The 25,674-nt window shown below is 37.3% G+C and overlaps 1 protein-coding gene across 1 annotated transcript in view; it reads right to left on the bottom strand.

Moving 5' to 3' along the window:
* The window catches only part of RELN (reelin), a 419,315-nt gene that overhangs the window by 223,250 nt on the left and 170,391 nt on the right, over nt 1–25,674 (bottom strand). Inside the window, 2 exon segments of the mRNA XM_006085409.3 lie at nt 10,434–10,512; nt 13,142–13,174. Of these exon segments, the coding sequence (XP_006085471.1) occupies nt 10,434–10,512; nt 13,142–13,174 (112 nt within the window).

Genomic DNA, 25,674 nt, shown 5'->3' with positions numbered 1-25,674 from the left:
ATGACCCTTCAAAGTGTATCAATCTGAGCCTATCTCCTCTTACTTTCCCATGACTATTGCCCATGGATTAATTTATACTCAAGTTCCTAACCATCTGTGCTGCCCATCAAGGTGACTTTCCTAATACTGACTCTATGACATGAACTTCTGAATATTTTTCTATCATTAAATGTAAGCATTGTATAACCATACACATGAATGCCATTACCATAAAGGAAAAGATAAATCATAATTTCATGATGAACACAAAGATCTTGATGGAGGTCAGATAGTACAAAGGGCAACTAGTAGCCATGGTTTCACAGAAGAAACTAGTGATCCATGTCAGAAAGACAAGGTAGGTTTAAAAAACTGACAGGTAGAAATAAACATCCATACTCCAAGAAAAATAATTCCCCAGAATTTAGAACAATATCTAAGTGCTCTTAAAGTCCTATGCTCCTCTCTTTCTCAAACTGCCTCTGTGTCTAACAATTTAACTTGTTGAGTAGAGTTAGGTACTAACCCAATGGGTGTTCTTTATGAAGAATACTAGTGGTCTGAAGTCCTACTCTCCCCTATAGAAAAGTTATAGGAGTTCTTAAGAACTGGGGTTCAATTTGCTGAATGATGACAGGTCCAGTATTTTCAGGCTCAGAGGGGAAAAAACGCTGATCCTAACATTTAAACTGTGGCCTCACAATTTAATTTTCTCAGGAAAATAATGGGCTTTGTAAAGCTAGATAACATATTCTTCAGAGATTGGTGGAAAGAAGGGAATTTTAAATAATCCCAGTTACAAACTTCTGTTTTTCAATTTAAAAAGGAATGTGACCCCCTAGGCTAAGAATTAGAAATGAATTGCTTCTCTGCCTAATAAGAAAAGTAATACCGAATATCATTCTAATCTAAAACAAACAAAAAAACTTCCCACTCCTTTTCTTTTTCCCCGATATGAAAAACAGAGCATAAGAATCTGATAAATACCATGGCACATCATACAAATCACCGCTCTGCCATGAATGGTATGATTAAAAGACATTTTAATGGAAATGCTTGCTATCCCCAAAGACCATGCAAAGCCTGAATTTGTTAAACCCTTGTTGAACCTATATATCACACACTTAGGTTCCACATGAAGCTAATCTATTACTAGAGTTCACAGATCATTGCACGTTCGAGTCAGAGGGCACCTAAAATATCACCGAGTCTCATCGCCCCTTCATTTTACAAATGATGGAACAGAAACAGAATTCAGGTTTCTTGGCTCCTTGTACAATATTCTTGCCATTGCACTTTAATGCAGCCAGAACAGAACTCTGATTTTATAAAAACAGTGTGCAATTAAAGAGTTTGTCACCATTTTTACTGTCAGCGTTTATTCTGAAAAGCTACAATGACTTTTCTTAATGTTTTTCTCTTATAAAAGGATTTCATTTTGCTAGTGAAAATGTAAAAAAATAAAATAAAAACATTATGGACTTCATAGAAAATGTTAAGAATGAATTTGCTGGACTGGAATACATAATCAAATTCAATATTTCCAAATATTTCTAAATAGTTTTTATATATACACTTTAACACCATCATTTTTTCACCAGCAAAAATATAAAAGAATCAGTAAATATAAAGGCAGGTACTTGCTGACCAACACAACTAGGGTCAAGCCATAAACATAAAAGAAAAAGAAATGCTTTGAACCAAAGTTTTGTTTTTCACTATTACAAGCTCCTTGGAAGTTGAGAAATTGTTATTTTGGTGTTAATTCTCTATCTTTGTTTTTTATTATTTAGGTGACTGGGGCTTTTACTAGTATTTGTCTGGGATAAAGTGATATGCATTTGTGCTGTAGAGAGCACACTTGTAAAGGTATAATTATGTTTTAGTCCTGATTTTGAAATTATTAAGCTGGAAAACAAGCCAAGGCACCCTTTCAGGACACACAGAGGAAGATAAAGTGAAATGTCTCTGGAGACCAGGGGCCCCACCTACCATGGTGACTTACAAGGGACTTTCAGGATACAGGGCAGAGCAGGTGGATTAATGAGAAAATTGGGCTCCTTCTCACAACTGGAGATTTATGAATGGATGGTGGTGACATCATCCTGATAACAATAAATAAATAACTGAAATATCATTTCCTCAAGAGCAGTCTAATTACATGGCTCATTCTTCTGATCAGATCAGAGGGAAATCACTCAGCCTTTAGTCAGGCACGCTGCTGAAACAAGTTAATCACCTGGAAACTCGCTGACAATCAGTTACCATCAAATTCTCATTTGAGATGCATGCTGTTTGCCCCAAGACGGAGGACACTGTATTATCTGTTCATAATTTATTGCCTCTGAAGGAGGAGTCAGTGTCTGGGACTCAGCCTCAGAAGAAGCAATCTGGCATTCAACAAGCCAGAACTGTCTATTCACCAGCACTTCTGAATGGAGATCTTAAAATAATTTCCATATTGTTTCTGACTATAAAAAGTACTTGTAATTTTCCTGACCCAAAGATAACACGTCTCTTCCCCCAGGTATAGCCAACACTGATAGTGACAAAATCTGATGTGCGAGCTTGCAAGGCCAGGACAGATGAGGGACAGTGACTCCACCAAAGTAAAGAGGACCCAGTGGGCCATTTGGTAGCGGGTCACTCAGCTGACTTCTTCTGGAGACATTGGAGCTCCTTGTACTTTCCGTTCAAACCTCAACAACCAGAACACTCAACTTTTGCCCATAGACAGTTTTATGATAAAGAGGGCATGACTACTTATAAAGGATCAAGCTCTTTAAAAAATCTATTCTCTTTGTAAATGTGGAATATTTTTAGAAAAAACAGCAAGGAAAATTCACTCTATAAGACTGAGAATAATATCACCTTCAATGATGTCATGACTTATTTCTAAGGAGCTAAAACATGCTCCAAAGGTGAAAATTACAAACTCTGTTTATAGCTCACTCTTTCTTCTTACTTCTCACTGAGGAAGGTAAGAAAAATCTTCTTATTTCACTAAGGAGTTTTAAATTTGATCTTTCTTTTGTTAACATGTACAATGACAAATAGTATTCGAGCTAAAATAACCCTCTAATATGCTACTACTACATACAATATTCTGACCTCCTACTATGGTGAATTCCACTACATGCTGCTTGAAGAAATATTTTCTCACTCTTTCAAATGTACTTGACATTTAATTCCACCAAGCGAGCTCTTGTTTCTGTCATCTAAAACAGAGATTAAAGAAGGAAATAATACGCCTCCAGATTCATACCTTATTTTATTAGTGGGCCACCTCTGGATAACCCCTCTATTGCATGTAAAGCTTTATCCCACAGCAATTACATCATATAAGAAAAGTGAGGGAAGGAAGCAAGAGAGGAAGGTTAGAGAGGAATTTTGTAATAAGAGAATAAACTTATTAACAAAAGAGAAGAGAGAATGAGAGATGGTGGAACAAGAGGGAGGGAGTGAGAGAAAAAGTAGAAAAGATGCACATAAGATCAGAATATTGGACCATCAAACCCTGTAGACCAAATTCTAATTCTGAAACCTCAAAATACACTGATATATAATTGGTTCTAGAAAAGATATGTCATCAGAGAAAATATTTTGCCCGATTGTTCTCATTATTCACAATCTCCCTTAGTAACTTGCTCTTGAAAAAATGTAAGGTTTATGCTCCATGTTCCATCAGTTAACCCTATTAGAGCATATGTTTTATAAATGATTATCATTGCAAAAACCATCTCTTGAGAATCCCTCAGCAGTGGTATGGAGACTTCGGTGTCCATGGCTAGGTGCTCCCCTTCACCCAGCGCTATCTCCCACGCTTACTGCCCATAGGCCTGTCGGACAACGAGCCACGTTTATGTACTTTTATCCAGTTTCTTTCTCGGGGACAATGTTCATCAATCTTACTTTTTTCTGATTACCTTGAAACTGCACTTAATTATGATTCTCATACTTGGCTAATAAATTGAGTCCCATTTTTATTATTTATGGGGAATCCAAGACACTAAAGAACTACGAAGTCGTTCTACTGTTGGCTTGACTTCTTTTCTCTTTTGGGCTAGGCTATTATCACGGACTAAAACTCCAGCTGGCATAACTCAACCCCCATCCTAAAATCTGTCTTTTCATATTCTCTGTTGAGTCAATTATATTTGTCAAAGAAAATTACCTTTAATGAGCCAAATTACCAATCTTTTTGCTCCATTTCAGGATAACCGCTCCAATAAATTAGCATTTTCAAGAAAATACCAAATGAAGCAGTAATTTGAGATCTCTATTTCTCTGACCTTGTAGTCTTTTTTTGTTTGTTTGTTTTTATTTTTTATTGATTTCAGAGAGGAAGGGAGAGAGAGAGAGAGATAGAAACATTAATGATGAGAGAATCACTGATTGGCTGCCTCCTGCACACCCCACACTGGCGATCGAGTCCACAACCTGGGCATGTGCCCTGACTGGGAATCGAACCGTGACCTCCAGGTTCACAGGTCGATGCTCAACCACTAAGCCATGCTGGCCAGGCTGACCTTGTAGTCTTATCTTTTACCTGTAAAAGTGAAAATGTTCTAGTCTTTTCTTGATTCAAGTAATCCTATGCAATGCCAGCCATGGCTTTAGCTTCCTTAGCTGTAAATTGTGGGCTTTCTGTATGATAAAGCGACTAACAACTGACAGAGGTCTTCACGTACCAAAGGACCTGAAACAACTTCATTTGCGTCTTTCTTCTTGATGTCTCATCTCCCTGTTGACATCACAACTTACTCATCTCAGATGCTCCTTCTGCGGAGTGACTCCTGTTCTTCCCTGATCTCTGATAACAAGGACATCTCTGCTATCATTATTGTGCTGGATGGGGAACATCTGTTGTCCTCTAGTTGCCATTTATCATCATGTTTTGTAATAGTCCCTAGTTTCCCACTAGAACATCAGAGCCTAGAGATGTTATAACTGTGTATGTCTTCTGTGATCATCAGAAAACAAGCATTAAAGGGCTAATCTGCTAAGCCACACAAAGATTCCTCCTTGATTTTGTAATTGCTAGGAGTATAAAGATACTTCTTAAGAAAACTTAAATAGTTTTTAAGAATTCATTCACGTTTTAGTTCCTTTAACTCTCTCTCTTTAAACTCCAAGTTATGAAACAGAAATGTCTATTTCATCTCATTGCTTTTCTTATTATTGAAAAATCTTGAGTAAATTTGTACACAGTGAAACACATAGATCTTAAGTTTTGACAAATGCACACATCTATGTAACCCATGCTCTCTCAAGATATATAATATGTTCATTACTACAGAAAGCTCCTCATGGCCCTTTCCAGTAAATCTCCCATCCCTGAAATAACCACTGATTTAATTTCTATCACTGTAAGTAAGTTTGCCTAATCTATATTTCATATAAATGAAACCACACAGTAAAAATTAGTCTGGGCCTGGCTTCTTGCATTTAACATAATATTTAGAGGTTCAGCCCTGTTGTTTCAATTATCAATAATTCATTCCTTTTTATTGCTCAGTAGTATTCTATTGTATGAGTGTATTACTGTTTATTCATTCTGTCATTGATGGATCCCTGAGATTTTCCCAGTTTTTGCTACCAGGTACATTTCCTTTTAATAAAAAATTAGTTCTCTCCATTCATATGAAATACTGGCAGTGTTAATATCATATTAAAATAATTTAATTCGTCCTAGCTGGTTTGGCTCAGTGGATAGAGTGTCGATCTGTGGACTGAAAGGTCCCAGGTTCGATTTCAGTCGGGGCACATGCCCGGTTGTGGGCTCAATCTCCAGTAGAGGTTGTACAGGAGGCAGCTGGTCAATGATTCTCATCATTGATGTTTTTCTCTCTATCTTCCTCTCCCTTATTCTCTGAAATCAATAAAAATATATTTTTAAAAAAAACACACAAGCAACAGGCTGCTGGCTATGCCTATTATTTAAAAAACAATCAATTAATTGATTAAATAATTTAATTCATAAAAAAGAACTATGAAAGTGTGGTTGATGAAAGTAGCAGATGCTTAAGTGAAATGTTAATGAGATAAAGCATATTTGCAAGTCTTTACATAGCTTCTAAAGATAGTTACATGAGGTTTTTCTTCCCACTTTTGGGGGGAGGGGTGTTGGAGGGCTGTCTCTCTATATATGAATAAATACTGATCCTCTTTATCATCAGTAGTGCAATTGTATTGAACATACTTGATAATGGGGCGCTGTCAGCAGTGCTGATAAACTGGTATGGCTCCATCCATACTCTCTCTCACCCCCTTGGGTTCAGTGACACATTTGAAATGATGAAGTTACTATTGCAACTCCAGAGGTACTAGTATACCTGTGTGTGGACCAGCATCTGGGCAAAGTTAAGGTGAAAAAGCTTCACTCTCATCAAACCTGAGCCACCACTATATTCCCATGAAGGGCGTTTGTTGTTCTCTTTACTTGTAACTTTACCTCTCAGCTCTCATTTCAACAAAGCAATCATAACCCACTGGGAGAGTGGGAAGATAAAGGGCCACTTCCTTATCAGGGCCCAGAGAGACTTGGGGGAAAACAGCAAAAGCATTCTATGCTCTGCATTTCAGGGAGGCAGAAGGACCAAAGCTTCCTGATAGAACACCAAAGCATAGCATCACAAAGAGGCCCACAGTCCAGGTCCAGGAGTAACAGAACAATTCCATGCCCTTAAGCAGGGCTCAAAACAGAGCCACTGGCCAGAAGGAGTGGACAGGAGAGAGATGAAGGCTATCAGCGTGGACTAGTCACCACAGACTAGATGAGCTGGGGAGGACTCAGTGAGTATCTGCAGGAACAGATGACTAGAGAACCTCTGGCTTTTGCACTAATAATTTATCTGAAACTTAGATACAACATCAGAAAAATGGGAGAGGGAAAGCCAAAGTTGACTGAAATTAAGTTTCCATCACTGGGGGACAATAAAAAGAAATTAAGTTGGGTTATGAAAGAATAAAGAACATTTTATTTCTCTGATACCCAAGTTTGTGATCAGAATTCATAACTGCTATGCCTGTGTGAGCACAAGCAACTTTGGGAGGACTGGCAGAAACTGTTAACAGTGTTGCCTTCGGGGGAAGGGGACATAGGTCTAGTGTGGGAGCAAGACTTGTTTGCATTATTTTCTTAATATTCTTGAACTTTTCACTAAGTACACATATTACTTTTTAGATCAAATCTAATATTTAAACTAAGGAGATAGACAGTACTTTCAATATTGAGCTGGTGTAACAAACTTTCTTGGTTCTATTCCAACTGCTGTCACACACTTGGAATAGTTACCTGGCTGTTATGTTAATTCATAATAATAGTAGTATCATTTTGTTCTCCTTATCTTTATGTATAGTCATTTGTACATGAGATAAGAAACTTGGATGTCAAGAATTACATGAAATAGAGAGAAAGAAAGTTCATTTCATTAGATAACGTTGAGGGAAGCAAATACGTTATGCGTGATTAACTTTTAAACTGATCTACCTCTCCATCACTGTATAGACATGACAAGTTTCTTAATTTCTCTTTTTGCTTGTCCTTAAAAGTTGCAAATTAAACAATGTATAGGATGCCTTTTGAACCATATGGAAGAAACATGCTCATAAAAGTAGCACATGTTTCTCTTGCGGAAAATTACTTGGTGATGCATTTAGTCATGGGACTCTGGCCAAAGGCAGCACACCGGGCACTTCGTTTCTGCCTGTGTGGCAGTGGCACAGGGATGGTGCTGGCAGCAAGGACCCTCCTTCCACGCTGCCACAAACTTACCCAGTGGCTTCTAATTTCGCGGGCTGAAGAGAATCAAAGGCAATATCATAAGGAACAAAACTCACATGCCAATATGTGTACAAGAAAACAGATTTCAGGAGAGTGAAGTTAGAAAACAAAGTTGGCTTTGTTCTTACTTTATTGAAAATATTTCCTGAGATATCTGATTTTACTGGGTTCTGGTTTCTGGCTTTAGGGAGTTTATGTCTATTTTTAAGGAGTTTCAGGCATCCAATACCTCTTTTTCCCTTCTCTATGATTCTGCCATACTAAATTTTCATTATACTCCAAATACCATATAATACAGATATATTTAATTTGATGTCTATTTTTCATCCAGATGCAACAAGGGAAGACTTGGAGACTCATTTAAGTAATCTGGTTGAAGATAATGTTAATAATAATGATTTTTGTTCATACCTAGGCATAAAGGAGGTAAGGAGACCAATGTGCAAATACACCACAGGAGGAAGAAAGGGAAAAGGGAGACGAAGAGAAGGGTGGGGAAAGAGAAAGGGAAGGGGGAGGGGGGAGGGGGGAGGGAGTAGGGAAGGAGAGAGAGAATGAGGGAGGGTGCTAACTTGTATTGAGCACCTATAGTGCACCAGGCATGGTGCCAGACCTCTTCAGACTTACCAGTCTTTAAAACAGCGCTCTAAGGACAGTATTAGTCTTACTTCTACTGACCAGACAATGGAGCTCAGAGAGGTGAAGCAAGGCTTTTGCTTTTCTCAAGGTACCCAGCTGGCAAGTGCCTAGTTCAAGAGTCAAACCAGACTGGCCTGACCTCAGAAACCCTGACACCTTTTATTCAACAAAGTCATTTCTCAAATGATGATAGATTCATAGTTTGGGTTCTTGCTTTGTTTTGTAGTTTGTTTGTTTATCTGAAAAAGGCTAGATGAAAGAGCTGGTGGGCAATAAGGGATAAAGTGAATTTACTCTGAAGCATATTTGATAGAAGACAGAAGTATGTGGCTTTTTAGAGTTAATAAAAGGTTTTTTTAAAACACAGGGAAAACCATACCTTAAATAAAAGGGACACAAAATCCATAACTCTGGTCAGGAAATCATAGATCAGTCATGAAAATGGGTGAAGCAAAATCAATCACGTTTCATTGATTTTAAAAACAACAGAATTTGAACTACATAAAAGTCACATTTTGTATTTGTCAGGAAAACTCACTGAAGAAAATGAATTAGCTTGACAGAAATGAACTTGCCTTGAAAGAAACAAATCATCCGATAACATCTACATTAATGGAATATGAAAAAGCCAAGTGTCAGGAGAAGTAGAGAATTCTTCCTGGGTAAAAGCTGTGCTTAGAAAGTTTTTGGTGTTCGGTGTTTTTCTTTTCTTTTGGGGTTTTTTTGCCTTTTATTAATAAAGAGTTTCAATTTATTTTAAGAAATTTAATTTAGGTTATGTTCATATGAAGGTGAAATTTTGTTGATAAATTATTTCTTTAAATTGCATATAAATTATGAGACTTTATGGCTGTCTAGTCTGATTCTGTTAATATATTTATACTATATAGATCTATACTTCCTTCTAGAAAAGACATAAAAAGTTCCTCTTTCCAGCGTTTAAGCAGCAACACTCTCTATATGTCATCTGCTACTCTCAGGTAAAGGGCCACTTCTTCCAAGAAATGTTTTTATTGTTTCCTTTACTAAACTATAAATTACCTGACAGAAAAAACCATATCTGCCTTTAATTCACTGTATAAAGAAAATAATTATTGCTTAATATTTGTTGAACAGAATCAGAAATGGATATCATATGGTAACATTTGAGGATAAAATGGTTATTCTCTTGAGTATTGCTTGGATTTTGGTTGAAGTGTGAAAGTTTATATTAGATCTTCTATTTTATCTTGAACTTGTAATTGTGTATACAAAAACACTGAGTATCACAGAAAATCCACATTCAGATATTCTCTTAAATTGTACAGACTGATTGTAGCTCTGGGTGGACAGGCCTGTTTATCCAAAGTCAGCAAAGATACAATTGCCAACAAATTCATGCATCCATGTATGTATTCAACAAGTTTCTATATTAAAAATAAATTTAATGTTTTCCATCACCATTTATCTCCCCTATACCCTCTTCCACCTCCATTCCCATCTCCCATCTCCCATCCCCCATTCCCCGCCCCCGCGATCACTACATTGTTGTCTGTGCCCATGTCAATGAATTTTTAACAAATGAGTTTTGGTTCATTATATCTTTGCCCTCAAAATACTCATGAAATTGTGCCTAATTAGCCTTTGAAGAAGTGATTGGAGTATAATAGTGAGTTGACCCAATGGCTTAGAAGTTATTTGGAAGTGTGATTCAGATCATCTGTCATTTCAGATAAACCATTTCCGTTCTTTTGCTTGGAATAAATGCAATAATTAGACACATTAAAACTTAATGTTTTCTATGTCTACAACTGAAAACAAAACCTCTAGCCACACCCATGGCTTTGAGGGATACCTAGATTCAATTCTGAAGTCAGGAATAGACAGTATGCAGTCTACATTAAGCCCAGGTCCCTAGTTAAACGATTCTTACTGATACCTTAGCACTAAAGAAAAATTTAATTTTATGAAACTGCTCCAAGGGAACATCAGCACTATTTCTTTTTTGCATTAAAAAAAACTCCAAGTGAGGCGTATTCCTGTAACTTACCATATATTTGGATTCAATTCCAGTTGGTGGTAGGAATCAAAGTCATCTCGTAGGATAATACTGTCGCTATGTATTTCAGCTAAAAGAAAAAAAAAGTATTTAGAAAAAATTATACTAAACAATAGATTTGGCTACACAAAAGGCTCAATGTGCTGCATTTATGAGAAATAATAGTTTGACCTTAAGAATGAATTCTAAATGAGCAGTTGATTATATTTGCTTTGCTAAGGACAAAGGGCAAAGGCTGTGCTGTTTAGACACCTAGGAATCTGGAAACTAGAGCCCCCAAAGAGAAACCCCACCAAAGTGTCACCAGGCAGGAAGACCAAGGTCAGCACCAACCAATAGGGAGAGGTCACACAAGACTTGCCTCTCATAGCTCCACACGCCCAAAGAGATTCCGTTTCCAACTCACTTTAAAGTGTAGAAAGAAACAGGACACTCTACTTGTTGTCAGCTAGCATTGCTGTTATTTACTAACCCATTTCCTCTTCTCTTTCCTATAACCCTCTTGCTTTCTCTCATTTCCTATATTCACTCATTTTTTATTTAGTGTGTTTCGAGTTAACTTCTTTCCCCCTCAGAGCTGCATAGAAGAAATAAGCTACACAAATAAGTAAAAGTCCCCAATAAAGTCATGTTAGAAGTCAGAAGGAATGCCAGGGAACCATCCGTAGTTTTCAATATATTACCACTACACTTGAGATTATATTAAACACCCATTTTTAATATAATCTAGAAGAACTTTGGGCATGCTAATAGCAAAGAATGTTTACATAGCTATAGAGTATGTGATATTTGCACTGAATAGAGGGTGGGTGAGTAAAAACAATTTCATGGCCAGCTACAATGTCAGTCAGCTCATTTTCAAGGCTGTATGAGAAATGACAATTATTTCTACTCAAGGTGAAAAAAATGAATTTTGGGCTTAAAAACTCTCCCATTGATTTCCATGGTTTGCTTGGGAAGTTTGTTTCAACTAATATAAATTCTCTGAGCCTGTAAATTTTGTTCGAACTAAGTTTACATATGCTTTTTGGAAAAAATTAAAATCATATGCTCTAATGAATAAAAAATAACCCCCCCAATTTCCCCCCCCCAACATGACATTTACCTTTTTTCTTTTGCTCACTGAGCTCACTGCGTAATTAAATTCAGCTCCAAATATTAGGAAGCATACTTCTAAATTCTCTTTGGTGATAGCACCACCTATAGCCATCCTCACCCTCTTTATAGCAGGTATGCCAGCAGGTAAGCACATAACAAAGGCTGGGAAACCAGTGAATCAGCATGGATTGTGAGGAATGCCTTTTTAGACTCAAAGCCTTGGGCACTATAACAGGGAGAATAGGGATTTACACTGGAGAGAACACTGTGATGTATTCTGTGCATGGGAGTGACTTAATGATTCCTCTGAACAATTAGACACGGTGCCTGAAGTGCCTATAGGATACAGCTCTCTCAAATACCCAGCGTGGGGGAGACTAGAGACTCAGCTGGGCCACTGTGAGTCACCAGCCTACCTCTGCGGCCAGAAGGCATGCTTCTAAGTGCTTATGTTTGTCTGCCAAAGAAGAGATGCCCCAAGCTGTAGCATCACATAAAAGGAGAGCTTCTCAAGGCAGATCTTCCAAAGAGAAAAATAAATTAATTGGGCTTACAGGTTGAAAGGAAAAGCCCAAGAGACAAATCACTGACTCATCTGCAAGTCCCCGCAGTGAGAGACACCTGAAAAGGCTGGGGCCAGCCAGGATGACTTCTTTCCATTCTTATTAAATAGCGTAGTGTAGGGCATTGCTTTCAAAACAGGTCTTCACTAAAAAAGAATGAGAAATTTAGCTCTTAAAGTTCTTTTGTTTCATAGAGAATGTTTACAAAGGCATAAGTAAGCCTCAATGGTTCTTTATGTAGTTATTGATTTCCAACACTGTTATGTCGTTGACTAGATGCTTTACAAATATGAATTCAGTCCGTCCTCATAACAACTCTAGGAGGTAGGTACTATTATTACTTCCATTTTACAAATGTGGAAACTGAGGCACAGGGAGATTAAGTAACTTGCTTGATGTCACATGGATAGGAAGTGGTGAAGGAAAGACCAGGCAGCTTGGTTCCAACATCTGTACTCTTAATGACTACACAACCCTGCCCCAAGAACTGTGGCCCAGTCAGTGCCTGGCACTGTGAAAAGATCATGAGCAAAATGCGGGGTGATAAACATAATAGGGTGCCATTAAACAAAGCACATAGTTATTGAAACAGTCTCATTTCAGTTTCTGAAGAAAGGACCAAATCAGTTCTCTTTTTACAAGGCAGTACTAATTTGAGCAGAAATCTCAAATCTGAAGTGAGATGAATTTCTCCATATTCATAGCTCCTTACCCATCACTTCTATGGTCTGTTTACGGTGGATGGGAGCACTAGGGAAATTTCAGCAGTAGAATGTTCTGTCGAATGGTCACACTCAACAGGATCCTAAGGATGAATGGACTAACAGGTTTGGACGTCCTTCCATTAGCCCTCAGCGGGATAGCATGATCATCCTAGGTGAGTTCCTGTGTTCAAGCATAATCTGGACCTGACTCTGATTTTAGTGAACGATCAGCAAACCAGAGAGTGCAGAGCATTTCATCTGCTCACAAGGCCAGAGGACTAGGGCAAGTAGATCTAGGACTAAGGTCAGTGACACTGGGGCCTTAAACACTTACCTAGGTGTAGTTGCATTGTGGCCTCTGTTGGAGCTGAACCGAGAGAGAAAAGGGGAAAGATGATTGATTAGCAACAAAAGCAAAATCCAGTATTAAACAATCACAAATGCAATTACAAAACTTAGGTCATATAAAAATAAAATGGCTAGAAGCTTTTTAAAAAAGCTTTTTTAAATGCCAATAAATATCCTAAAATAAGACATCCAACTCACTATTTAGTTATATTTAAAAGTAATACATGGATATATTTAAAAGTAATACATTACCCTTAAAGCAAAGAATAGAACCCATTACACATAGGGCACATTTATTATTCAGGTTTAGTCAGGTATCCTTTGAAACACTCAATAATATAAATGTGATGTGATAGTTCATGAATATGCCGAAAACCTTTTGAGCACGCATTATGTGCCAGGGGCTCTTCTGGGTGTTTGGGAAATAGAGGGGAAAGTAGCACCATCCTTGGCCTCTAACAACTGACCATCTGGTAGGCAGCTACAACAGAGTGTAAGTGCTATGGCAGAGCATTCACAGGGTGCTGGGGTGAGATGGGGGACAGGGCAGGGATACTAATTCCAGGATAACAGGAGAAGAGGGCTGTTACAAGAGGTTTTCCAGAGAAGGTGACTTCTGTGCTGACTTGAGAGACTAGTAGGAGTAAGACGGGGATAGGGAGAGGAGAGGTGCTTTTTCTGCAGTAACAGTGGGATGGCACAGAAAAGTAAGAGAAAATGGCCTTCTGGGAGAACCACAAGTTCAGCATGACTGGATGAAGGTGTAAGAGGAGGGAACAGAAGAGGTGAAGTTGAGAAGATTGAGAGGACAAGACCATGACACTGAATTTGGATTTTACCACGAAAGCATGATGATCTGAACATTTATAGCAAAGGAGTGGATGTTAAAAAATGCATTTTTTGCCGAGGCCGGTTTGGCTCAGTGGATGGAGCGTCGGCTTGCGGACTGGAGGGTCCCGGGTTCGGTTCCGGTCAGGGGCATGTGCCTGGGTGGCGGGCACATCCCCAGTGGGAGGTGTGCGGGAGGCAGCTGATCGGTGTTTCTCTCTCATCGATGTTTCTGGCTGTCTGTCTCTCTCCCTTCCTCTCTGTGGAAAGTCAATAAAATATATTTAAAAAAAAATGCATTTTTAAGAAGGACACTCTGACAGGAGTTTGAAAATAAGGAACACTGCCCAATTAATACTTTGGTTATATTTTTTTTCTCAAAATACTTTAAAATCTATGCAGAAATACTATCAATTCACTATCTAAAAATTAGAACTCATAACATAGATATTTTTAAAGCTTTTACATCAGTTGAAGAATTTCAGCTGATATGAAAATATTTATTTCTGTTATGATGGTCAGTGATGTTAGATGAAAAATCCAGACATAACAGCATTTTAAAACTAGAAACTGATGTTTGTCATATTGCTTCACACCAACATATTATACACATTGAAAATTCCTGTGCTCTCATTTTTGAAACAGACTCTATGGAGAGTGCCATGAATACAGTTGTTAGTATACATCCATCACATATGTGCAAATGCTCTGAGTCATCAACAGTTTATGGAAGTGTTCAAAAAAGAAGAAGAAAAATGTAATGACCTTGTGTTTTGTGTTAATGCTTACATTGGTCAAGTCATAGAAGAGTTTTACAAAGATTCACTAAAGGTTAGCTCTAACTTAGGGTTTTAGGGAAACAAAAAGAATAATTGCCAATTATCCAATAATCAATGACAAAAATATGGCACCATGATGTATGCTCCCTTAATATCATACTGCATATGAGTGAGCTAAATTTGAAACTTCAAGGAAAGTGAAAGCTTATTTGCAAAGTATTTAGAAAAGGGAATTCATGTTAAAACTGAAACCTCTAAAATACAAATAAATAATGGTTTCATACATTTTCCTAACATGAATCAATGTGCGGAAGATTTCCTAACAATAATCAATATGCAGCATTTTTTAAATTGTCTGCAAAAATGCCAACAAAAATTTGAAGACTATCTTGTTGATATTGATAATTTTGTAGTTTCTTTTCAGATTATGCAATATCCCTATGAATCCCATGTTAATAATACTAGGTTGATACAAGAGTATATAAATTTACTTGGACAGATATGGTTTTGAAATTGATGTTTTTGTAACTAAGTGAAACCAGCTCTTCTAAAATAAAATGAATAAATTTTAAGCTGGAAAGTCACTGGAATAACTGTTTAGAAAAGAATCACAACTACATGACTTTATATTTTTGGTATGTATGTTAAGAATTGTGTACAAATTGAAATGTCTGTGTACTGATCCTCAAAACAAACAACAAAATCTCAATTATGAAAGAGAGAAAAAAACCTCCTCTGATGATTTTAATAGAAAACCAAATTTTAAAACCATTGTTTTTAATCATATAATCCATCCCTTATTTTACAGCATGCAGAACTGTTCTCTGTATTAAGTACTATATGTCTTTTTTCTGAAGAAGAAATAAATTCCTCAAAAGAAGAAAATATGTCCACACAAGACACCAGGCTAAGATGGTACTAGATTCTTAATAAATACTGAATGAAATTGAAAGCTTCTTCTTAGTGATCATATATTTTATGATAGTTTGGAAAATAAATGAAGATCCAAAACTTTGAAAAATGTCAAAATATACTCAGAATTTTATCAAATAGTCCTTTACTATAAGTAGTCTGGGTAGTTTAAACACCTAGTAAGTGTCCACCTGGATTTAATTAAACTAAAAAAATTTAAATAATATTTTAAATGACTAGTTAGGAAAATTCAATTCAATATATTTTTTTTCTTTTTCTGCTAACCCTCACCCGAAGATATTTTTTCCATTGATTTTTAGAGAGAATGGAAGGGATTGAGGAGGGGCAGAGACAGAGAGAGAAAGAAACATCGATGTGAGAGACACATCGATTGGTTGTCTCCCACATGCGCTCCTACTAGGGATGGGGAATCTTCAACCAAGGTACTTGCCCTTGACTGGGAATCGAACCTGAGACCCCTTTGTCTATAGGCCAAAGCTTTAACCACTAATTGAAACTGGTCAGCGCTCAATTCAATATTTTTAACAAAAATATCCACTGTCTGATATACCTAAACATTATTTCCTCAAAAAAGGGAACATTAGTACCCATTAAATTTGTAAAAGGAAATATACAAATTTCCTTGAAAAATATTTACACATGCATGGTTCAAAATCTAGTCAAGTACTAGGCCTGGGACACTGATTTCAATCATCTTTCACCAAGTGGCTTTATCAATCTAGTTTTATGTAGTAAAACAAAACTTTCTAAGCTTGTAGGAAGTTCATCTTTTTCACATTTATCAGGGTAATATATCACAGAATTAGAATAAATAGCCTGAAGAAGTATAATATAGTTCAACATCATTTATTACATTCCCATTTGGATAGTCCCTGCTTTGCCTCATACTACTAATATGGACAAATTACCAAATTCCTGAATTATGTAAATTTGGAAGAAAGGTCTTTTCCTTTATTAAATATAAAATGTATACATCAGAGAAGTCCTAATTTGTCAACCTTCCAAGTAATACCCACTGGCATCCTCCAAGTATACCTTTTCTGCTTCTTTGCCATTGAACTAGTTCTGACTCATCTTTGTAGATTGCTTGAATGTTTTTATCTCAACTTTTGTTGGTCTGTTGCTGATTCTATGCCTCTTTAAGGAGTTGCCCCACCCCACCACCCACCTAGGTCCAACTTCCCAGCTCCTTTGAAAGTGAAATTGCATAAATCAACTCTAGCTAGTACTTAAAGTTGCCAAGTGCCCTATACTGAAAAGTTTGGTTCTGAGAATGAGAGAACAAAAATGTACTTAAAGAACTAGGCTTTGGCTTTGAAGAAAATAGGATAGACACACTTTTAAAAGAAATCTAAAGGACATTCTCACTTTCTTCTAGGTGTCTCTTCATTGTGATAAAAAACCAGGTCAGATGGCTGACCACGGTTATACATGGGAGGATGTACTGTGGATAGGGGCCCTGCCAGTGGTCCGAGGAGACTGAGTTGGAGAGAGGGAAAGAGATAGCCTGGAGTGGTTCTCTATCCAGAGGGATCACTGTGGGAGAATCTTCATTAAATGGTCCTTACTTAGCTTCACTGATAAGACCCATGAGACCATACATAAAGGCTGGACAGAACTTTATGCTATGAGGAACTTACTTTTTACCCTAACACAGAACTGTTAACAAATTTGGATATTCCTAGATTTACAAAAATGAATAAATGTATAAGCTACACTATGGAAAAAATTCATCCCGAGAAGAATACCAGGAGTTCGCTTTGGTTTATACAAACACCTGTTTACTCAGTAAACCATTTATCTTACCATAAATGTTGAGGCAATTCAGCTTACCATGAAGTTCCTACCACTAAGCTGTAAACTCTTACAAGCAGTGCAATGGTTAGCAGTCATACTTCCTTTTTAAAAAAATCTTTAATTTCTTTATTGGTTAAGGTATTACAAATGTGTCCTCATCCCCCCATTAACCCTCACCCCCCTCCAACTCATGCTCTCATCCCCCTGTTGTCTGTGTCCATTGGTTTGGTTTATATGTATGCATACAAGTCCCTTGGTAGCAGCCATACTTTCAATGGTGTTTTTAAATTAAAGTACAATTATCATGATATACCATATCCTGCAGTTGGATTTCATGGACCACTCCAAGGAGGTCCCTGAATACTGGCAATGCATAAAGAAATCCAACTTATAATTCTGAAGATCTACTAATCTGTCACTTATCCTAGGCAAGATGACAACATCACTATCTGTGTTAATAGAACACATGAAGGGTAAATGACTTCACATTTCAATGAACTCTAGATTACACTCAAAATAAGCACACATATCTGTAATCTTCCCTCACAAACTTAATGTTATTGATATCCACAGAAACTATGTTATTTTTAAAGATTGATCAGGTTCAAGTAACTTGACTGAACTGGAAATTAAACTTAATTATATCTTGATAACTTAAGTAGTATGCCAAATGTCAACAAAAGAAATCAACTTAGAACCACAGATGAAATATGTAATGCTAACCAGGTGAGTTAAAATGAAGATTCTACTTTAAAAAAGCAAAAGCAAGCAACAGAATATAGGAATCAAATAGAACCTCAATAAAGCAGCCATGTTTTTTAAAACCCTGTTTCCAGCAAAGGATTATTAATGAAGACCTGGCATACTTTGACATGTTTTTAGTTGAAAAAGCCAAAGACCTTTAAAACTTAGTTATTATCATTCAAATTCTCCAGAATACAAAGCTGTAGATCAATATTGAAGTGCTTCAGTGATATTCTAGATGTTTGCATAGCCAAACATTTTCCTAGATGCTATGGAACTATTAAGTGTTAATACCTGAAGATTAAGTATGTAATTTTACTAAAATTTTATTGAATATATAAAGAGAACAGGAATTGTTTTTTTTTAAGTTGATAAGCTAATATATTTGAAAATAAAAGAAACCTGAATCACTGTTTTTATTTATTTATTTATTTTTAAATCTTTATTGTTCAGATTATTACAGTTGTTCCTCTTCACCCCCCCAACCCCATAGCTCCCCTCCTCCCGGTTCCCACCCCAAACTCTGCCCTTACCCGCCCCCCACTGTCCTCATCCCATAGGTGTACGATTTTTGTCCAGTCTCTTCCAGCACCCCCACACCCCTTTCCCCCTGAGAGTGATCAGTCCACTCCCTTTCTATGCCCCCTGATTCTATTATATTCACCAGTTTATTCTGTTCATCAGATTTTTTATTCACTTGATTTTTAGATTCACTTGTTGATAGATATGTATTTGCTGTTCATAATTTTTTTTAAAATATATTTTATTGATTTTTTACAGAGAGGAAGGGAGAGAGATAGAGAGTTAGAAACATCGATGAGAGAGAAACATCGACTAGCTGCCTCCTGCACATCTCCTACTGGGGATGTGCCCGCAACCCAGGTACATGCCCCTGACCGGAATCGAACCCGGGACCTCTCAGTCCGCAGGCCGACGCTCTATCCACTGAGCCAAACTGGTTTCGGCTGCTGTTCATAATTTTTATCTTTACCTTTTTTCTTCCTCTTCTTAAAGAATACCTCTCAGCATTTCATATAATACTGGTTTGGTGGTGATGAACTCCTTTAGCTTTTTCTTATCTGGGAAGCTCTTTATCTGACCTTAAATTCTGAATGATAGCTTTGCTGGGTAGACTAATCTTGGTTGTAGGTTCTTGCTATTCATCACTTTGAATATTTCTTGCCACTCCCTTCTGGCCTGCATAGTTTCTGTTGAGAAATCAGCTGACAATCATATGGGTACTCCCTTGTAGGTAACTAGCTGTTTTTCTCTTGCTGCTTTTAAGAATCTCTCTTTGTCTTTTGCTCTTGGCATTTTAATTATGATGTGTCTTGGTGTGGTCCTCTTTAGATTCCTTTTGTTTGGGGTTCTCTGCGCTTCCTGGACTTGGAAGTCTATTTCTTTCACCAGGTAGGGGAAGTTTTTTGTCATTATTTCTTCAAATAGGTTTTCAATATCTTGCTCTCTCTCTTCTTCTGGCACCCCCATAATTCGGATGTTGGTAAGCTTGAAGCTGTCCAGAGGCTCCTTACACTATCTTCATATTTTTGGATTCTTTTTGCTTTTTGCTTTTCCCGTTGGGTGTTTTTTACTTCTTCGTACTTCAAATCTTTGACTTTATTCTTGCGATCCTCCAGTCTGCTGTTGGATCTCTGTATAATATTCTTTATTTCAATCAGTGTATGCTTAATTTCTAGTTGGTCCTTTTGCATATCCTAGAGGGTCTCACTAGACTTATTGAGGGTCTTACTAAATTTATCAGTGGTCTCACTAGACTTATTGAGGGTCTTACTAAATTTATCGGCGGTTTCTAGAAAATTCTTGAAAAACCTTAAAACCATGGTTTTGAACTCTATATCCAGTAGTTTGCTTTCCTCCATTTCTGTCATTTGTGACCTGTTTCTTTGTCTCCGCATTTTGGCTGCTTCCTGTGCTGATAGAGTTGTTTTCTGTGCTAGGTGTCCTATAGGGCCCAGTGGCTCAGCCACCCCAATTACCTGAGGTGGACACTCTTGGTGCACCCCTTTGTGGGCTGTGTGCACAGTTTTGTTGTAGTTAAGCCTTGATGATAGTTGGTATCACTGGGAGGAATTGACCTCCAGGCCAATTGGCTGTGAGATTCAGCTATGTCTATGGTGGGAGAACTTCTGTGCTGGAGATACCCTTATGGGGTAAGACTTGTTTCAGGGGGGCTTTGGTGCTCACTGAGTCTGCCCCCTGAGTGTGTCCCTTATGGATCTGAAGAGTTGTAATCTGGATGGTCCCACTCTGACCACTGGGTACACTGGCACTTGGATCTCTAAGGAGTTGCTAATTTAGCCTCTGTCTGAGGCTACCTAGCAGGAGGTACAGAGAGATCTGCAGATTCCTCTTCTTTGTTTGGGATTTGGAGGTGCCCAGATGAGGCCCAGCTGTGAAGCAGTACAATCTGCTGTCGGGCCTTGGGCCTTCTTTCGGATGATCTGGGTCTCTCTGACCCAGCTGCAGTTTGTTAGGTAATTTTAGATTGAAAAGGGCTAGGTCATTCATATGCAAAAGCCTCTGCACACAGCTTGGGTGGGGCGGGGTCTCAGGGAATCAATAGGGCGGAGCAAACAGCTACGGCTGATCCTCAGTCCTGCCCTAAGAGGTCCCCGGTCTCAGTGTCCCACGGTAATCGCTGCAAGCGCCTCTGAGAGAAAGCTGCCCTTGTGTTCTGCCCGCTGCCAGACAGTCCAGTTTCTCCCCGTATGAGTCTGGGTCCCCAGAGACTCGCCCGGAACTGGAGTCAGGGCTGTCAGGAGCTTGTGTCTCCCTCCCGATTGAAAAAGATAACCGCGTCCTCAGTTGCCAGGCCTTTCCACGTGCGCCTCCGTACCTCTGCACTTTACTTCCGCACCTCCTCTGAGTTTCAGTGTGCTTTTCTCTTTCCTTCTAGTTGTAGAATTTCCACTCAGCCAGCCTTCCTGTGGTTCTGGATGATGTTCATTTTGTCTTTTAGTTGTATTTTTGAAGTGGTTGTGTGAGGCAGCAATTTCAGATGTTTACCTATGCCGCCATCTTGGTTTCTCTGAATCACTGTTTTTATAAGATACTTCAAAATTTGTTTTAAAAAAATATATCCCTTGTAGAGCTTCCTTTTTATTCAGCTCTGCTATTCTTGCAATTACTAAACTCCCTGAGCTATCATAAGAAAAAGACTGGAACTGCTTTGAATGAATACAAGAAACCCATATTAATGCAGATTTAATAAAGACAAGTATGCCAGGAGTAGTGAAGGTGAATAATTATTATGTGAAACAATTGTAAGGAGACCCAATTCACATGAAGACAAGCAATTCACATCACAAGACTAAGTAGGCCTAACATGAAAACAAGTAGATTCAGTAGCAACATTTTCTAAGAAAAACATGCTTCTTAGTCTATTTAAATAAGGATAGTATCTACTTGTTTAAAATAACAGTAGAAAAAGAATGTGCTGACACTTGAGCAAATGGAAAACAGCACTTAGCCCATTTATGTTAACACATATATGTTGGTCCTGGCTCTAAAGTCACAAGAGTTGCAGGTCCCTTTCTAAGGGATATCTTTATTTGGGTGGGGGTGGGAGGCAGGGAATTTGAGATATTTTTTAATAGCTCATTATTTTCCAATCGGTGTGAGTTAATCTGACCACCATTATATGAAAACTAGAGGCCCGACGCACAAAATTCTTGCAAGGGGCTTGGCCCTCACAGCCGTGGTGGCTTGCCTCGGCCCTTGCAGCCCCAGCTTCGTCCGGAAGGTTGTCCAGAAGGACATCTGGAAGGTTGTTTGGCTATCTGGTCTAATTAGCATATTACGCTTTTATTATTATAGATAACTACTTAACAATCCCTTTCCAAACTTTTAAACCCAACAAATGTTAAATATCTATCATTGTTTGGCATCAGAGTTACCCAATGAACATTACCTTTCATTCACTAACTATATTTTCTCTATCATCTAGAGCAAGCATGTCAAACTCAAAGGCTAACATGGGCCAAATAAATAAGGTTTAAGTTTATGTGGGCCACAAAAAACAAAAGCTTCAATTTTCATAGAAATGTAGGTTTATTTTGATAGAGACATGATGAATACAAAGGGCTGAAATAAATAAGTAATCATTAATATAAAATTTATAGAACATTTTAATAAAAATTAAATTTTTTTCTTGAACATTAACTTACTATACACTGAATAACTGCATAAATTAATAAGCGTAACGCAAATAAACCTATTTTTCTTTTTCTCTGAAAGGGAAATATTTCCTGTTGCGGACACCAAACAAGTCAGTACAAGACTAATGACGTGGCCATCGGCTGCTAAAATATTCGTTGCTAGCATTAGTGGAGAGAAATGGTGTGCCTGCGCGTAAGGCGCATAAGGGAAACGAATGCAACACGATTATAGTAATCAGTTATTAGTGAACATTGTAGGTTGTTATTAATAATCATGTATAACAAGATATTGTAAAAATTAAGTTACACAATTTTTATTAAAACATTTCTTACATATTGGTGGGGTCGCAAAAATATTCGCTGTGGGCCTCATGCGGCCCGTGGGCTGCGAGTTTGACATGCTTGATCTAGAGCAGGGGTGGGCAAACTTTTTAACTCGAGGGCCACAATGGGTTCTTAAACTGGACCGGAGGGCCGGAACAAAAGCATGGATGGAGTGTTTGTGTGAACTAATATAAATTCAAAGTAAACATCATTACATAAAAGGGTACGGTCTTTTTTTTTTTTTTAGTTTTATTCATTTCAAACGGGCCGGATCCAGCCCGCGGGCCATAGTTTGCCCACGGCGGATCTAGAGCATCTCACAGGCTATATGTAGTTAATAATTTGCCTGTGTGACATTGACAAGAAAATAGTAGCTGAGCTTTGCAGATATAAATTAAAGATCTGAAAGTTTCTGTAAACTGAAACAGGGAGCAAACACCTCCAATTCCATAATAGTTTCTATGATTTCATTTGGATCCTGGAGCTCACAGTTGTGCTTTTCTTAATCACTTTATAATAGACTAGAAGCCTGACGCACGAAATTCGTGCAAGAGTAGGCCTTCGCAGCCCCGGCCGCCTCGGCCCTGCAGCCCCAACTTCATCCAGAAGGTTGTCTGGACAGTCATTCCACTGTTCAGTCGTTTGGTCAATTTGCATATTATGCTTTTATTATTGTAGATTAAATATTTGGGTGTTTTTTAGTAAATATCATAAACATGGACCATTATATGGTTTCTCAATATTAAATTCTTCCCATCATCAATTCAATTTGTCCAAGAGACAAATTACATGCTGAAAGTAAAGAAAAACTTCATATTTGAAAAAGCATTTGTGTTTATGTTCTTTCAGAAGTTGAGCTCACTAGTATCTCATGAGATTGCATTATCTTTATTTATTTTTAAATTGAATTTATTGGGATGACATTAGTTCACAAAACCATACCGGTTTCAAGTGTACAACTCAATGAAACATCATCTGCACATTGTATCACAGAAATGCAAAGGATTATAACAAAATACTATGAACAACCATATGCCAACAAAGACAATCTGGCCAAAATGGATAAATTTCTAGAAACATACAATCTTCCAAAACTGAATAAGAAAATCTGAATAGACCAATTGCAACTATTGAAATCAAAGCAGTAATAAAAAACTCCCAGCAAACAAAATTCCTGAACAGAATGGCTTCACGGACACATTTTAGCAAACATTCAAAAAAAGGACTACCACCTACCTCCTCAAACTAATCAAAACAATTCAAGAGGAGGGAAGACTTCCAAGCTCATTTTACTGGGCCAGGATTATCCTAATTCTAAACCAGATAAAGACACTACAAAGAAAGAAAATTATAGGCCAATAATCCTGATGAACTTAGATACTAAAATCTTCAATAAAATATTAGCAAACCTGATCCAGCAATACAGTAAAAAGATTATACACCTGATCAAGTGGGATTTACTCTGGGGATGCAAGATTGGTACAATATTCAGAAATCAATACATGTGATATAACACATAAACAAAATGAAGGATAAAAATCACATGATCATATCAACAGATGCAGAAAAAGCATTTGATAAAATCCAGCAGCCATTTATGATAAAAACTCTCAGCAAAGTGGGAATAGAGGAAGCATACCTCAACCTAATAAAGGCCAAATATCACAAACCTTCAGCCAACATCATACTCAGTGGGCAAAAACTGTTTTCCTGAAGATCATGAGGTCACATTAGAAAGAATTAAGTCGTGTTTAATTCCCCCAAAGGTTGTTCTTTTGATGAAAGTATTTTTCTTTTAACTGACTTATTTTGGAAGAAAACTTTTAAGTAATCATGTAACTCCAAAACATATTTCAGCCAACTTGTTCAACAATTTATTCAGTACAAAGAATGAAGATTTCAATATGTTGGGCAGAAAAATAAAAAGGGGTGTCTAAAAAACGAGTTATAGAAGTGGTTAGTGAGCTTTGTGTTAATATTATTGATTACTTAAAATAAAAAGAGAAGGCTTTGAGCCAGACAGACACTTCTCACAAATAAAGGTATTATGTGATGGGAATTATATCTCCTGAATCGTTTTAGCATTCAAAGACCCTAGGTAGTTTTGCCTCAGGTATCTCTTCACCTAATTTGAAATTCAAATGTATAAAACTTCCACAGATAAATATGACAAATTAGACATGGCCCGTGAAGTTACCATTTAATGAGCTATGAACCTAGATTTTCATCTCCCCAGGAATAATTTCTTTATTACTTTTTGTATTTTATTGCAATAAAACACCATTTGACCTTCAAGTATGATAATTAAGCTTCTAAAAATGTTATAAATTTAGAGTGAAAATAGTTCTCCCTGTGTTCTGGAATATACTTATGTTCAGTATAAAAGATTACTTAATATTTAAAGACAGCTAAATTATACACAGAACCAGCAATATTAGGAAGTATTTTTCCACTTCCCATCCTCCTCTATTTCCCATCTCAATTTGATTTGTGTCACATAACAACTTATCATCTCTTGCTTTATAAAATAAATGAAATAGGAGCAAAACTAAAATATATCTTTATAACCTACAAATGGTGAACAGTGAACTCTTTCAGATAAGATTTATTCTTTTATGAGCTGTCAATAATGAGATTTCAAACACTAAAACTTATGACTTTTTTTTTTTTGCTATGCGCATGCCCTCATCTTTTCTGGGGAAACATCCCTACATATTTCAAAAATTTGCCTGTGATATAAGTAAAAGTTTTTAGTGAGAAAATCAGAATACAAAATATACCATCTGACTTGCTGGTGAATTGTTATTTTTTTACAATAATACTGTGTAGTAATCTTTTTTCAATCTTAGACCTCTGAGAACTTGAAGAGATGAAGTTCACAGATGAAGCAGAGGAGAGGGAGTGCGGCTATAAATTGACCTATAGCCTAAGCACAT

The sequence above is a fragment of the Myotis lucifugus genome, unplaced genomic scaffold, assembly GCF_000147115.1.
Source record: "Myotis lucifugus unplaced genomic scaffold, Myoluc2.0 scaffold_18, whole genome shotgun sequence".
Classification (NCBI taxonomy): Eukaryota; Metazoa; Chordata; class Mammalia; order Chiroptera; family Vespertilionidae; genus Myotis; species Myotis lucifugus.
The sequence above is the reverse complement of the archived record's forward strand: the minus strand, read 5'-3'. Positions and strand labels throughout refer to the sequence as shown.